Below are 15,882 nucleotides of genomic sequence, written 5' to 3' on the forward strand. Positions count from 1 at the left end.
CACTCTAATTAAAGTGCCATAGTGTCTCGTGTATCAGTGTCCTCATGCTCATCAAACGACCTTTAGTTCAAGCACCCCTACCACCATTTTGAAGTGTGGGGATGCTGATACAAGAGATGCTGGAGTGCAGTAATTGCCACGTTCCTGTAGACTGCTCTGACTCATTGGAATTACAAGACTCCGCACTTGTGTACAGGCACCCTGCAATTTTAACTCTGAAATGAAACAAGGAGCATGCAGACCTAACAGTTATGATATAACTGTTATGCACGCTCCTTAGCAGCAACTCTCCCTCCCTTTTTAAAGCAGTTTAAAATTACAGTTGTCCATAGGTGACTGGTGACGGTTGATAGGTGATATGCAGTGGGGTTCAGGGCAAATACTCTGTCATGCCTGGATCAGCTTTGTGCCATTGGGCTTGGGTGCCAAGCTCTGATGTGCCGAAACCACTCCTGTGCCATTGGTGTCCCAAAGTCCTGGCCCTCCAACCCTCTCTCTCACCCCATCCCATGGACTTACCTGCAGAAGTAGCTCCTGAGTCCTGCTTGAAGTGGAATGGAAAGCGCAGCTGCCAGAGCAGCTCCCACCACCCTGCCGGTACTGCTGGCTGTGTATGTGTGCATATACGCATGTGTGCGTGGCAGCCCCCGCCCCACAGGCCCAGATTTTTTTTTCCTTTTACCTCCTTTCCTCCCTTTCTATCCATTTCAGTGTTCATCAGTGTTTATACATAAAATTGATTAATATTAAATGTGTGGGGGTGATCCCCCAGTGCATCACCAGTACAGTTTTATCCATAACCCTAGATATACAATCTTTAACTGATTTGCCATTCTTTGCATATTTGAGAATTTGATTCTGTCATATGTTCTATAAACCAGAATTTGCTTTGAAAGAGAACTTTTTCAATTTCTCCTCTTTCAAAAATATTTTGGGCTTTTTTGTCTTTTACACAGTACCACACCATTACATTTTATTATGCAGTTAACTAGTTAATTGTGCAGTAAATTTAGACAGCTACATGTGCAAAATAATTATCATACAATACAAACAGCCAAGCAGCCACAGAGACGTTGCTTGAAAAATATAGTATACACTTTGTAGCTGGATTTCTATCAAGCTTTGATTTGAATATGTGGCATCTCACAGTGTTTGACCAGGTCCTCCAGAATCCCAGGGTAGACTGCTCTCTCCCCACTCCTTTCCTGCTCTCACCTCTCCACCCACTTCCAGCATGTGACTCATGCTGAACTTTGCTGCCCCAGGGCACCGCAGTAGTAGATGGCATCACTCACTGCCTTCTCCCTTTTCCCCAACCAGCTGCTTCTATAAGGAACCATTAGCCCCTCTTCCCTAAGGAACTGGTCTGGTTGGGGAACTTGGAATTAAAACTGTAAGGATAGCTCTTACTCCTAAAGCCATATGAAAGAAGTAGTCTCTCTTCCATGTGAGAAGCAAAGTGTAAACAGACACTTTAGATCAGCGGTTCCCAACGCAGTGCCATGGTGCCCTCTGAGGTTTACTCAGGTGCCTGTGCGCATTTTCACAATCAGTAAAAATCATTATTCCAACAAAAAATGCTGTCACTGCTGATTGAACTCAGAATGGCAACACTTCAAAAACATTTTCACAGGCTGTATGCAACAGCCGCCAAAATGAGACTGTCAGTCTGACTGACACAGTGACGGAGTGGCACTTACAACTCCCTCCCCAAACGAAACTGCACATGTGCATATCCAGGATTCTAAATTCTAAACTTTAATATTCATATTGGCACCTGCTGCTTTCTTTTAAATTTGAATGTGCCCTTGGGCACATAAATGTTGGAAACCCATGCTCTAGATTACTTGGTTTGCTTACACACAATAGTAATCTGAGAGAGGGGGAGGGAATTTGTTTGTTTGGAAAGCTGCTGGTTGGGGTAGGTGGGGAGCACTGGTGCAAGAGTTGCATAAAAGCACTAGTGCAAGGGTTAGGGAAGGAACTCTTTCTCCCAACGGGAACTCAGCTCGCTTCTCATTAGTATCACAACTGAAGGTGACAGTAGCTGTGCGAAATTTCACCAGCTGTTTCAATTCAACACTGTTTTGACTCGCTTCAAGCTCAAAACAGCAAAATCGAAATGAAATGAAAGGCTTTGAAACAGGCTCGAAACAAAATGAGGCCAGTCAAAACGTTTTGAATTTTGAAGCAGCCAGCAGCGAGGTGGTGGGAGACCGGGGAGAAACAGGCTGTCCCTGGCTCCTGCCGTGGGGCTGCAGGAAGCCGATCATAGCGCAGGGTAAGAGAACTGAGCCCGGACTTCCCATCCCCAGCCTGATCTAGCGCTGCTTTCTTCCCTCATCTGGCAGGCAGATCGAGAGCCCGCAGCCCTGATCTGCCTGCCAGATGAGAGAGGCTGTTTTGAGCTTCCTCATTATAGCTAATGGGTGAAACGTCGAAACGGCCTCACTGTTTCGACAGAGCAAAATGGAACGGCTTTTTCAAATCAAAATGAAATTTAAAACAAATGCTTTTCCATCAAAACCTCAAAACTCAAGTTGAAATGGAACAGTGCTGTTTCACACAGTCCTAGTTGACAGCTCCTGCCAACAGCTCTCTAGCTCCCCTTGCTGATGAGTGCTAGCAGAGCAAGTTCCCAAGGCACTTTTTTTTTTTCCTTTTTCTGGGTCGCCTGCCCTCTGAATGTGATGCGGGGCATTTCCGTCAGACAACATAATGAGTTTGCCCATGAGTTTCCATCAGGCAATGTTAGTTGTTGCTTGATGGAAATAATATCTGCCAGAGGCCTTTAAGACCTAGGTAGAAGGCATGGAAGTTTCTTTTCCAGAGGCAGAATATATTATTATTTGGTAATGAAGAAAAGATTATTTGATAATAATTGAAGTCACATGGAGACCAAGGTTTTAAGTTTGAAGATTTGCAAGCATTGTAGGGTTTTTTTGCCCAACCTGTATAAGTGCCAACTTAGTTATCCATGCTTCAGTCATCACCATAGTATCCATTTCCTGCAGATTTAAAATTATTCTGCACACACAGTTTGTCTAAATGACAGTCAGAGTGACAGCAACTTTAGGAAATTCCCGTAGTCCTGATTAACTTGGTGTTGCTGCAGCTTCATTTTAGTGCTACATTTTCATGTAGAAGGAACGTTTGTTGGTACAATATGTAGAGAACTCCCACATGTGCTGTGAAGCATCGATTTCCTTTTAACCCCTAAAAACTGAGCCACAAATCCTTTAGTATTTAACCCATTTAAATAAGAAAATTATGGGGTAGGGTAAGAAGGGAATATGCTATGTCCATCTAGGAACAGATGTTTTGTGTGTCCTTGAATAAATTGTGCCTGTGTCTATCCCAGACCAAAAATATCCCAGGATAGGCATATACATGCATCACCCTTCTAATCAGGGATTAGTGATCATTTGAGTACAGTGCTGTGTTTCTGCCATTGATTCAATGATGAAATTTTGGGATAACCATACACATACAGATGTACTTTGCGATATCCCAGGGCAGTGTTTCCCAACCTTTTCCAGCCCAAGGCACGCTTACGTTAATAAAAATTTTCCACAGCACACCTGTTAAGGCATTCCCTATCCTCATACCTATTGTAGCTCATTGCCATGGCAAAATTCCATGGCACGCATGTTCATTTCTGCTGCAGCACACTGGTTGCGAAACATTGTCCTGGGGTAAAATCTGGGTACCTCTTAACTGGGAAACGTTTTTAGGGTTTATCCTGGGACAGTGGACATGGATGTCTTTATGATTGCAGTTTGGTCCAGGATAAAAAAGGCTTATCCCAGGATAAATGTGATATCTGTTTACAGCCTATCTAATATAAATCAGGTTTTAAAACCTTCAGTTTCAACACTGGAAAATTTAAAGCTTAAATTTTGTTTCTCAGCATTATTCCAGACACTGTTTTGATACGACATCGTAAAGGACTATCAGTTATCCTGAAAATAACAGTATTTAAATATTTATTTTGATGATAAAACTTTTGGCAAACAAATATGAGGAAAATGAAGTCAGTCCATCTTAACACTAATCAACTTAGAAAGTGTCTCTGAGTAGGATAATATACATAGACACTGATGTTTATTGCACCTACAATGTTAAGGAATGTGTCCTTTATTCCTTTTCAATAGAGCCTCCCCTGGACCATTCTGATCTGGTTGCAGAGTTACTGAAGGAACTGTCAAACCATAACGAGAGAGTTGAAGAAAGAAAGGCTGCCCTCTATGAGCTTATGAAATTGACTCAAGAAGAGTCATTTGGTGTTTGGGATGAGCACTTCAAAACAATACTACTCCTGTTACTTGAAACACTTGGGGACAAAGAGGTAAGCTCAGACAAACCCAACTAAGAAAAAGTTGACAACTTATAGATATTGCTTTTGACGTTAGGGACCATTTTTCAGTAACCTGTTCAATTGTTTGATTTGTATTGGCTTTAACATGTGCCTCTGTGAAGGGGATTAGACAATAAATGTTGCTAGAAATAACTTTTTTATGACAGCAGGGAAATTATAAGTAAACAAGCAAAATTTAAAATTTAGAATAATCTAAATGTCCCAAACAGTGAAAAGCTACCCTTGTTAAAACTCAGTAAGCAGCCCTCCACCTGAAATAGTTGCCTGCCCCTGGCTTGGATACACACATATAGAATGGGAGTCAGTATTTCTAGCTATAGGGAAAGCCTCCAATAAACAAAAAATAGCATAATGACTGTTGTTTTCAATTAAAAAGATATTAAATATAAATTAATTTAAAAATCATGAATTGTATATTCAAATGCACTTGCGCTGCATTTGGCTTGCTTTGTTTCAGCCAGTGTTTGTGGTGATTGATGGTATAGTGGGTATTATGCACAAAAGTAGAAGACTGTTACCTTCTTGATCTTATTTGTATTCTAAATCAGGGCTGTCCACTTGAGTGCATTTGGGGGGCCACAGGCAGTCCCAAGCCATATATCACATTGGCTACAGTCTCTGGGGTCTCTCCCTTGCAAATCCCCTCCTTTCCCGTGGTCTCCTGCTGAGTGGGCAACACTTAGTAGCACATGCCTGTGGGTCCTTGTCTGCCACAGCAGAAGAGGCTACCACTAGAGCCTATATAGGCCTCCAGCTGGATAGCTGGGGTTTTAAATGGATGAAAAACTTAAGTTTGTTTAGAATAATGAAATATTAAGAACGGTGTGTGTATACATCTTTCATTCCTTTTTGGAAGGGAGTTTTTTTTTTTCCCTAGCTTTCCAGAGCGACATAAAAATAACCTGTGGCACAAAACTTACTAGCTCATTCTCCAAAGTCTAAAATCCTAAAAGCAAAACAATGCTATTTATAGAAAGACATTTAGAAGAGATTGTTGAGATTTCTAAAATGCAGTAGTTAGATTTGTCAAAACTATGTGCATTTCTTGTAATCGGACCTGAAATTAAAGCTCATGGCTATTTGGTGATAAAGATTCAAAAATGGTAACAGTGACACACTTTTGTAAATCCTACAACACTGTGAATTTCAATATTTTGTAAAATAAATGTTATAAATAATCCAATAGAGTGACTTTTCATATTATTGCCACGTGCTAGGATTAACTTGTTTGCATCTTTTTGATTTGTAGACAATGCTGATAGCCCAAATGTATGTCAATAAACTCTTTGCTTCATTTTATATGGAATTGAGGGGTAGGGAAAAGAATGGGTTGCCTTAAAGATTATTTTGCTTATTCCATTTACAGAAAGATTGGGCTCATATTTGTATAACATGTGGGGTTACAGTGTAACTTGCTTTATGTGTTCTGTTTCCAACTGCCAAGCTAATGTTAAAGAGCGATCATCTAACTAAAGAGAAATAACCTAATTATTTAAAACGTTTATCTTTCAGCATGCAATCAGAGCTTTAGCACTGAAAGTTTTAAGAGAAATTCTAAGGAACCAACCAGCAAGATTTAAAAATTATGCCGAGCTTACAATCATGAAGACTCTGGAAGCTCATAAGGATCCTCATAAGGAGGTTGGTTAGTTCTGTTTAAAGATGTGACAGATTGCAGATCAAATGTACTGCTTAAAGCATGTGCTTGATAAAATAGTTTGCCACCAAGTGAGTAATTGGTCTTATAGTTTAGGATTTTTGCCCTGATATTGTCCCTTAATAATGCAAGTAAAGTCAATTATATATGAGCCTCCCGTGATTCTCTAGGTGCTACTGGTGGGACTGTTTTCCCATCTTTAGCACTGTGGCTACTTAGACTGAAGGTCTGGGGAAGGCAAGTTGTTTTCAGGGAGCTCTGTAGTTCCACTGGACTTAGGCTGGTAGGAGACAAAACTGAACCTGACAAGGGATCAGAGCTCTATCTCATGCAGTTCCTTAACCAAGTTGTGCCAGTAGTTTGAGAGTTCATTTCTCATATTATTTTAGCAGCAGTTGAGAGAGAAGGAGTAAAGAATGATATGCCTGATAGGACTAATCTGGCAGAGGGGAGCAGGCTTGGGAAAGAAGAAAAGCAATAAGGGAAGCAAGGATATAGGAAGTGTAAGACAAAGGAAAGGGAAATCACAGGCAGAAAAAATCCCAGCTTATGGAAAACATGCACACAAAGGGTTAAACAGGAAATGTAAACAGTGCCCACCAAAACACTAAGCAGTTCATTATTGAGGTTGGTAGGCAGAAAAATTCAGAAGACCTTTTCTGTAACTTTTAGTTAAATATTCACTCATATTTTCTTTCCTTTTTTTTATACTCTGTGGAGCTGATTTCCAGAGCTCAAGTTTTGGAAACTTGACTGCAACCTCTCCATTTTCTTGTCATCTCCTACTAATCTCTTGATTAATTCCTTCCTTTTTCCTCCACCATTTATGTCAGATTTATTGTAATATCTTCTCCATTCCATTCATTCTTCCAGTCCCTTGCTTTCATTAAATGAAGAAGTGAAACAAAGGGGACAGAGCTGAGGAAGAAGTCCCACCCTCTTGAATCCATACCGTTCCACACTACCATCATCAGAAGTGGCAGGATTACCTCCTGCTTCCCTTTGTGACACTAGAAACAGAGACAGCAACTGGAAGTGAAATGTGTGTTTAGCTCCCCAGAATCAGCCAGTAAAGAAATGCAGGCAGTTCTAGAGTATGCATCACAAGTAGCACCAGAGAACAGCTCCCCTGTATATCGGCAACCTAGCTGAGTGCACTGCCAGCCAGCAGGACATGCAGTGTGGGGGAAAAACCCTGTCCAGTATTGCTATTTTGTAACTTGAATACTCATTTTCTAGCTTTCAGCTCCTAATTTCCATACTAAACCTTTGATTAATTCAAGATTTTAGGGCTTATTTTTAATTTTTTCTAGATGTATGCAAATGAGGCTTACTTTTGAAGTAAAACTGTACTTTTGTTAAAGAAATAAAATAAAAAAAAAGAAATTCTCTTAAACTAAAAAAATCTGCCTCCCTAATCAAAAGGACCTGCAAAGAAGTAATGAACTACAGCAGGGAAATCACAATCGAAACTGAAGAAACAACTTAGAGCATTGTGCATGTGTCAGGGTTTTATTTTGGGTTTTTTTTATCCCCAAGGTTTTATGTTATGCCCACTAAATAAAAATGGTGGGTTTTTAATTGTAACCCACTATTTCAATTTTTCTGCCACACTATGGTGAGGGGCTGAATCCTTTTTTTGTCAGAAGCTGCCCACAGCCAGAGGACAAGCTGCTGGTAGACTGAGCAGTTCCTCAGCTGTGGGTGGCCCTGGTCTTTCCCTTCAGTGGCAGTGCCCCCCCAGGGCAGGCTTTTTGTAGGCTAGATGCTGCTGCAACTCAGAAGCAGCACCTAGCTCAATCCAACTCTTCCCTGAGCCCTCTCACTGGAAGCCCACCGGGCACTGCTCCCTGTGCAGGATCGGAGAAAAGTTGGATTGGGCCAGGTGCTGCCTCTGGGCTGGGGCAGCAGCCTGCCCAGGCAGCCGTGGGGGGTGCTGCTACCAGAGAGGAAAGGACCAGGGCCCCCACAGCTCAGGGGCCACTCTCCCATCCGCAGGAGAGATGGGCAGGTCTCCACCAAAAAAAAAGGGAATTGAGCCCCTCTCCACTTCTTCCTTTAGCAGGTACTTGAAAGGTTCATTAGTTCCTTCAGTATTTCCCTGCTATAGTTCATTACTAGCCTGTGAAAGCAGGAGGTAAGGGTGCCAAAGCCTGCTTGTCTTTCCTGAAGCTGGGGGCTGAGCTGATGGCTCCATTGTTGCAATTTGCAATATTGCAAGCTAACCTACACCCAGATGTAGTTTAGTTTTCAATGAGCAGTCATTTAAAACATCCAAAACTGGCATATGCATAATGTGTGACACCATTAAGCAACACAAATTACATTTTCATCACATGTACATTGTAAAGACCATCACGTGTACAAGCGCCCTTACAGTTGTCAAGGTTGTTAGTGTCATAGCAGTTACTAAAGAGGTTCTAGACCAGATTTAACATCCCTTGTCAGGCTGGTTGGAGGAATGTTGATGTCTGTATTGGCACCATAAAAATATTTGTTTTAATTATCGTTAAGGGCCACATTTCCTGAAGTACTCAATGTCCAAAGTTTCCATTTAGGAACTTTATAGATACTGAAAAATTCGGAAAGTGTACTTGTTGGGGTTCTCTTCTGATCCAAATATTTTTTGTAGTATTTAAAGCAGATAATGGGTAATTAAATTATGAATAAGATGTATTTGGTTTATTGTAAGGCTCAAAAGCAGAACTAATAGAATATAGGCTGTATAAGCACTTTTGTAAATCATTATTTTTCAATGTCTTTATTTAATATTTATATAGGTGGTGAGATCTGCTGAAGAAGCTGCTTCAATGCTAGCCACTTCCATTAGCCCAGATCAGTGCATCAAAGTTCTTTGTCCCATTATCCAAACTGCAGATTATCCCATCAATTTGGCTGCAATTAAAATGCAGACAAAAGTGATAGAAAGAGTATCTAAAGAAACTCTAACTCAGCTTTTACCAGAGATTGTGCCAGGTCTAATACAGGTAAGAACCTATAGTAAAGATAAAGAATGAAAATAACTTAAAATCTCTGCAGCATATCACTAGCTTGCATGAATTTTCATTTGGGTAATAGATGATTGCATTGGGTTTATCAGTCATGAGAACATGTTTTTTGATGGTCAAACTGCTAAAATTAATTGTACCTAATTAGAATCCAAAATTTTACTTTGTTCCTAAAGAATAAGATAATTACATTACATTTTAACTTAAGGGACTATGAATATAGTACTTCTAGAAAGTGTTTCTCAACCTGTGGTTCGTAAATGGCCTTTAAAGCTCTTTCTTTTCTTCTGAAACTTTGAAAAACAATGTGTGTGATCTGGTTTTTGGGAAGTGAAGTCCAAGAGATGACTCTGCAAGGTTGTGCAAATAAATGAATGGTGGAGAATCAGTTTGAGGAGCCGTCATGGAAGAATCTCAGGTGGAGCTCGCATGGTTTCTTTATCTGGATGTGTGTACAAGAAAGTCTACAAGAAAGTCCTGTTGGAGACGAGAACAGTTCTGGCCTCAATCCAGCCAGGCCTTTTCTTTGGCACTGGTAACTGCCTTTTCTTCACATGGTACTAGTAAGCAACTCAGCAGTGTGAGAACTGGATTCCTTAATACTTGTGGCTAAAACACTTTTTGCTTCTCTGTCCAAGTAGTTATTCCATGATCTAGCCAAACATCAGATCAACAACCCTTCCTTCCATGTGCTTCTTTCTTCAGACGTAGCTTTCTTTTCTCCTCTTACAGTGTCTGGCTATACACTTGCCTCTAATCACTAGGCACTGGAAACCATTTGTGATGGACACTGCATCTGGCTACCTATTTGTCCTTCTCCTTTTTATGGAGCCCTCTCACAAGAGCCTTTTTCAAAAAAAGCCACTGTTAAGTCCCTAAGCAACACCAAGGGAAAAGATGGTATATCTGCCGTTTCTTCATCTCCAGGAAGAGTGATGGCCTGAGCCCTATCCCAAGACTTCAGAAACCCCAAGTACAAAAGAAAATGTGTAGGTTCTTGAGTATATTTTAGAGGACCCTATTCCTACTTTATTCCAGGGATACTGGCATGTAATTTACCTTAAAGGACACAGATGTTCATGTAACATACTCAAATCAAGGACCTGAGGCACTCTCATGTGATTTGTTCACAACTTGGCAAGTCTTTGCCAAGGTCCTTGTAGTATTTGCAGTATACTTCAGATGTCAGCTCAGAATTGGGTGTGTGTTTTATTGGTTTTATGTAAGAGTTGTATATAATCTCTTTTCTTATGGAAAGCCTGTGGCTTGAGCAGAGTCCAGGAATATAGGGAAAATTTAATACGCGTCTTATGGCCTTGTTGATCTAGATCTCTTTTTTTTATCCATCTGAACATGAGACTCTTATGCAGGAGATTTTCATATACCAAATGGACATGTCTTTCAAAGAAACAGACTATTGTAGACTGCTCCAGCAGCTTCACTGGTATGAGAACATGGACATTTTTCCCCATGAACGTTACTTTTTGTGTGCTATCATCTTATAACCCAACACAGAATGCCATGAACCTAATCGCAATAGCATTGACTCTCTTCTCTTTCACCCTAGTAGGTTCACTTAGAGCTTGGTAAACATTTGCCCCCATTGCAAAAGCCTTGTCTGTATCAGACCTAAATCGTACTTAACAAAATTGATCAACTTTTAATGAGTATCTTGCTACTTTTCACTTGTGTGTTTATCAATCAAAATAGTCTTCATAATAGCAGTAAATCTGGGAGGAAGAGTAAGTTCAGTGTTTTGATAGCCATTCTTGCTTATATTATGGCCCCTCCGCACAAAGGCATTATAAGGCCTCATCTGAACTTTGTGCCTCAGGTAGTCTCAGTTTTCCCTCTTTGTATGTAAATATGGACAAGAGATTCCCTTGGGTGTGATTGCAAAATAATATTACAATCAGCAATGGAAAGACATCAGGGAGAAACAAAACCCTGCCCTTTAGAAAATTCAGTATTATATATAGCGTATGGGGCAATATGGGCAGAGGAACCAAGTACCATACGAAGATTATACCACTGGATTATGGGATGTGAACAGCACTCTGCTACATTTTAGCTGGAAAACCAGTAACTTCTGATTTAAATACGCCTTTCCACAGTCCCCATGGCATGCCTTGCTAGGTTCTCTTGATGGAGGTATGCAGAACAGTAGCTAAGGAGCTTCGTGCAACATTATTACTTGGATTTTACACTGGGCTCTCATGTTCAGTGTAGGAGAAATGGTGAAGCAGTCTGTGCCTGCCTAAGAACTTCTTACCCACTATCATCCTGGAGGACTGCTATTTGCTAATATTCCACAAGTATGAATGGACAAAGGCCCTTAAAGATGATGTTACTTAACAGTTTCTGTTCATACCACCTTCCTGTTCCCTGGTGTCTGAGACCACTCTCTCTGCAAAGCAGCAGTGTTACAGTGAAGGCAATGTGATACTATTCTCTTGAGATTTTGTGTAACTGTGTAACACTGTAATGGAGACAAAGTTTTTCAAGGCAGATCTGCAGTTCAACACCTTGCATGCTATATATCTATAAATATGACAAAGGGATGACTCCCAAAGACAAAAGCTACTGGTAAGTAACCTTTCTTGCATGGGCAGTCTTAATTTGTTTGACAATCTAAACATTTAGTGTAGTTTTTTTACATGCATCTATAAAAAGGGAAAGTAAATTTACTGCAGGTTTAAGTCATTAACTAGTATATGAGTAACATTAATTTTGTTGTTTTCTAGGGCTATGATAATTCAGAGAGCAGTGTTCGTAAGGCTTGTGTTTTCTGCCTTGTAGCCATCCATGCAGTAATTGGCGATGAACTTAAACCACATCTTAGTCAACTCACTGGCAGTAAAGTAAGTGAAAAATAATTTTCAGCTATCCATAATGTCATGTGTATGTTTACAGTGTAGTTGGAAGTGTCTGTTCAAACTAAGGTATGTACATATTTGAAGGACTGATAATCAGGGTCAATGAAGCTGCTACCAAATTAATAATCTATGTGACTGAATCTCCTTTCCTTCTATGACCAGGTGACCTATCACCTGGACAAGGGAGAAGAGATTGATGTCATATATCTTGACTTCAAAAAAGCTTTTGATCTGGTATCCCATGATCACCTCTTGGCCAAACTGCCCAGTTGTGGCCTTGGCTCCACCACGATCCGCTGGCTGGGAAATTGGCTCCGTGGTCGGACCCAGAGGGTTGTGATTGATGGCAGTCACTCATCATGGTGCCCTGTGACCATTGGGGTCCCTCAAGGCTCTGTCCTGGGACCCATCCTGTTCAACATCTTCATTAATGATGTGGACATTGGAGTCAGGAGTGGACTGGCCAAGTTCGCTGATGACACCAAACTTTGGGGCAAAGCATCCATGCCAGAAGATAGGCGGGTGATCCAGGCTGACCTGGACAAGCTCAGCAAATGGGCAGACGAGAACCTCATGGTGTTTAACACCGAAAAATGCAAGGTTCTCCACCTTGGGAGGAAAAACCTGCAGCACCCGTATAGGCTCGGCAGTGCTATGTTGGTTAGCACTACAGAAGAAAAAGACTTGGGGGTCATCATTGACCACAAGATGAACGTGAGCCTCCAGTGCGATGCTGCGGCTAGTAAAGCGACCAAAATGCTGGCGTGCATCCATAGATGCTTCTCGAGCAAATCCCGGGACGTCATTCTCCCCTTGTACTCGGCCTTGGTGAGGCCGCAGCTGGAGTACTGCCTCCAGTTTTGGGCTCCACAATTCAAAAAGGATGTGGAGAAGCTTGAGAGAGTCCAGAGGAGAGCCACGCACATGATCAGAGGTCAGGAAAACAGATCTTACGATGACAGGCTGAGAGCCATGGGACTCTTTAGCCTGGAAAAGCGCAGGCTCAGGGGTGATCTGATGGCCACCTATAAGTTTATCAGGGGTGACCACCAGGATCTGGGGGAACGTCTGTTCACCAGAGCGCCCCAAGGGATGACGAGGTCGAATGGTCACAAACTCCTGCAAGAGCGTTTCAGGCTGGACATAAGGAAGAATTTCTTTACTGTCCGAGCCCCCAAGGTCTGGATCAGTCTGCCAGCGGAGGTGGTTCAAGCACCTACATTGAACACCTTCAAGAGTAAATTGGATGCTTATCTTGCTGGGATCCTATGACCCCAGCTGACTTCCTGCTCTTTGGGCAGGGGGCTGAACTCGATGATCTCCCGAGGTCCCTTCCAGCCCTAATGTCTATGAAATCTATGAAATGTGAGACTCAGAAGCTTGCAAACCATAAATTCAGTCATCCAGTTCTTATACAAGTGAAGTTTCTATTAGAAAAAATGTCCAATTAAACTACATATTCTGCTGTTTTAGACTTAGACTTGGTTATATAATGGATTATCAAAAGCAAAATCTTTTACGCATCAGAATTTAAATAAACATTTTGGTTAAAAAGTTAGAGATTACATTTGTATTACATTTTTATGCTTGAATGGACTTTAAAAACTTGTTCTTGTATGTATCAGGCCATCCCACAGTTGAACTTAATAAGTATTGCTTTGCTTTTCTCCTCTAATTCTCCTCTATACATCTCTATGTAATGTTGCCTTTTTTAAAGCTCACTGTTTGGTGAGAACTCAGCCTACCTTGCCTCTGTGTTCTCCTTGATTTTTTTTTGCATACCATAATCCTCTTAATACTTATTTTTTTAAATTTATAAAACAGTGAATCTTACAGCTTTTAGGATAGCTTCACATCAGCAGAAAATTTTAGTTTCATTGACATCTCCCATATAGAAGACTACATAGAAACAACTATATGCTGATTTTATAAAAACGTATCCTTTTATCACATAAAATAAACATAAGATTATATTTATATAGTGTGGTACATGATGGTACTGTAAAGGTTCCTTCTTGTGCAAAGTAGATGTATCCTTATTTGGCTTTTACATGGCTTTGCTTAAGGTGACCCTGGACAAGATGGAATTTTTAGGAAGTAAAAGGACCACTGAAACCTGATCATTAAAGACATTCAGAACCCTAACAGTGACTGTGACTAGAATTTAAATGAGTTTTCCCTGATAAAAATATACCAGCGTAATCAAGTTGGCACTGAACTTGGGAAGTAAGCAATATTAACTTCAGCTCAGCTATTTTAGCTCTCTTGTTGCATGTTTCAGATAGGTTGTACATCCTCTAATGAAGAAGGTTGGTCTGAAGTTTTCTCTAGAAAGTAGATTAAAAAAAAAAACATTCTTAACTTTTTAAATCCACAACTTGAAGCTAATTTTCATTTTCACCAAAGGGACAATAGTTCAGTATTTTATTTCTGCTGGGAGCCTTATTTAAAGATTTTACTATTACACTCTGTCTCTGATAAATACTAAATAGTGAATTTTGAATTCAATCTGCAGATGAAATTACTGAACCTTTACATCAAACGTGCACAGACAGGCTCTGGAGCAGGTGATACAGCAACAGACGTTTCTGGACAAAGCTAATGAATCTGACGACAGTGAACCAGGTCTCCTAAAGAAAGAACAGACCCTCATCAGTGAAAGGAAAATTCTCAAGTTCACTTTTTGGAACTCTTCTCATTCTGTTTTGGGTTTTTTTGTTTGTTTTTTTGGGGGAATTTTTTTCCTTTAACCGGAGGCTACCCTCAGCCTGCATGTGACTGTTGCAGTAGAGTTATTCCAAAACCAAGGAGAAACAGTATTAATATCAGTTGATCAAAAAATAAATTTTAAAAAAAGCTAATCCATCACTTTCCTGTTCACACTCCTCTGTGTCTTCCCATTAACTTTTGCCAGTGTTAAATTGTATTTAAAAGAATTTAAAAAAATGCTAATTAAACAGGAATGCTTTAAGCTTTAAAATTTAAAAATCTAAATTCTTTTGCTTTCATTTGGCTGCAGAATAACATTTTTTTATTTTTCTTTTGTTAAAGTATATCATGTTCTTTGCTAGAAACAAGAAATGGTGTGAAACAAGGCAGGACCAGTCTGAACTGCATCTGGACTCGGTCGCTGTATTGGTGGTACATCATCTTATTTACATCTTGTTTGGGATACTATGGAGACTGAGAATTATACCTGTTTAAAAAAAAAAAAAAAGCTGGATTGATCCTGTTCTGTAAAAGTGATATTGTTCATTGGTTGTATATGTTTGTCCCATAAATAAGAATTTAGAATGAGCAGTAGGGGACTAGTACCACTAGTACCTCCTAATGTGGAAGACAGCCCTTTCAGAGTACAGTGTTACAGAACTGGTGATAGTGTGGCAGCCTGCTATCTAGCAGCACAGTAAGTGATCACTTGATGGACATGAACCATTCTTGTCACCATCACTTCTTCAAGCAGGATGCCTTAGAATGGAGTGCTCTGACCAAGCATGCTCAGTACGTATTTATATTTATCACTAGAATGTTTCCTCTCAACCTAATTGCTGGAATCAGTAGTTTTGTATCATAACTCACATTGGGGATATATGACAGCAGTGCAGAGGAGTGTTTATTGGTTATCTTTCTAAAAACAGTAAGATTTTTCTGCACTGAATTTTAGGGTGGGGGGGAGAATCACAAGCGCTATGGATCTTGCCACTCTTTAATTTAAAAAAAAAGTTTTGGATGAGTTGGGAAAGCTACACCAAATTATTTGCATGGTTTCCTTGAATAGCATTGTCAAGACCCATCTGGATTAAGGTGTGGAAATGTTTTCAGGTTGTTTTTTGCATTTTTTATTTTGGTTTATTGTGAATAATGCTTCTTTGTATTTATGAACTTGATAATGGAAAGAGAACAAAGATCAAGTAAATACCTGTCCCTAAATGTCTTCTGTTTCTCAGATGTAATCAGTGAGCT

At 40.3% G+C, this 15,882-nt stretch overlaps 2 protein-coding genes across 15 annotated transcripts in view; both read left to right on the forward strand.

Moving 5' to 3' along the window:
* CLASP2 (cytoplasmic linker associated protein 2) overlaps positions 1-14,574 on the forward strand; it is a 221,824-nt gene extending 207,250 nt beyond the window's left edge. For all 14 annotated transcript variants that reach the window (XM_090050336.1, XM_090050323.1, XM_090050327.1 and 11 more), the window contains 5 exons: positions 4,155-4,348; positions 5,891-6,019; positions 8,816-9,022; positions 11,788-11,904; positions 14,435-14,574. In XM_090050336.1, the coding sequence (XP_089906462.1) occupies positions 4,155-4,348; positions 5,891-6,019; positions 8,816-9,022; positions 11,788-11,904; positions 14,435-14,521 (734 nt within the window). In that variant the 3' untranslated portion in view covers positions 14,522-14,574. The remainder of the gene's footprint in view (positions 1-4,154; positions 4,349-5,890; positions 6,020-8,815; positions 9,023-11,787; positions 11,905-14,434) is intronic.
* A 766-nt stretch (positions 14,575-15,340) lies between these two features.
* The window catches only part of UBP1 (upstream binding protein 1), a 79,066-nt gene continuing 78,524 nt past the window's right edge, over positions 15,341-15,882 (forward strand). The window contains exon 1 of the mRNA XM_090050341.1: positions 15,341-15,420. Coding sequence (XP_089906467.1) covers positions 15,341-15,420 — 80 coding nt within the window. The remainder of the gene's footprint in view (positions 15,421-15,882) is intronic.

Source organism: Crocodylus siamensis, chromosome 5 (genome assembly GCF_052110815.1).
Source record: "Crocodylus siamensis isolate JL-2025a chromosome 5, ASM5211081v1, whole genome shotgun sequence".
Classification (NCBI taxonomy): Eukaryota; Metazoa; Chordata; order Crocodylia; family Crocodylidae; genus Crocodylus; species Crocodylus siamensis.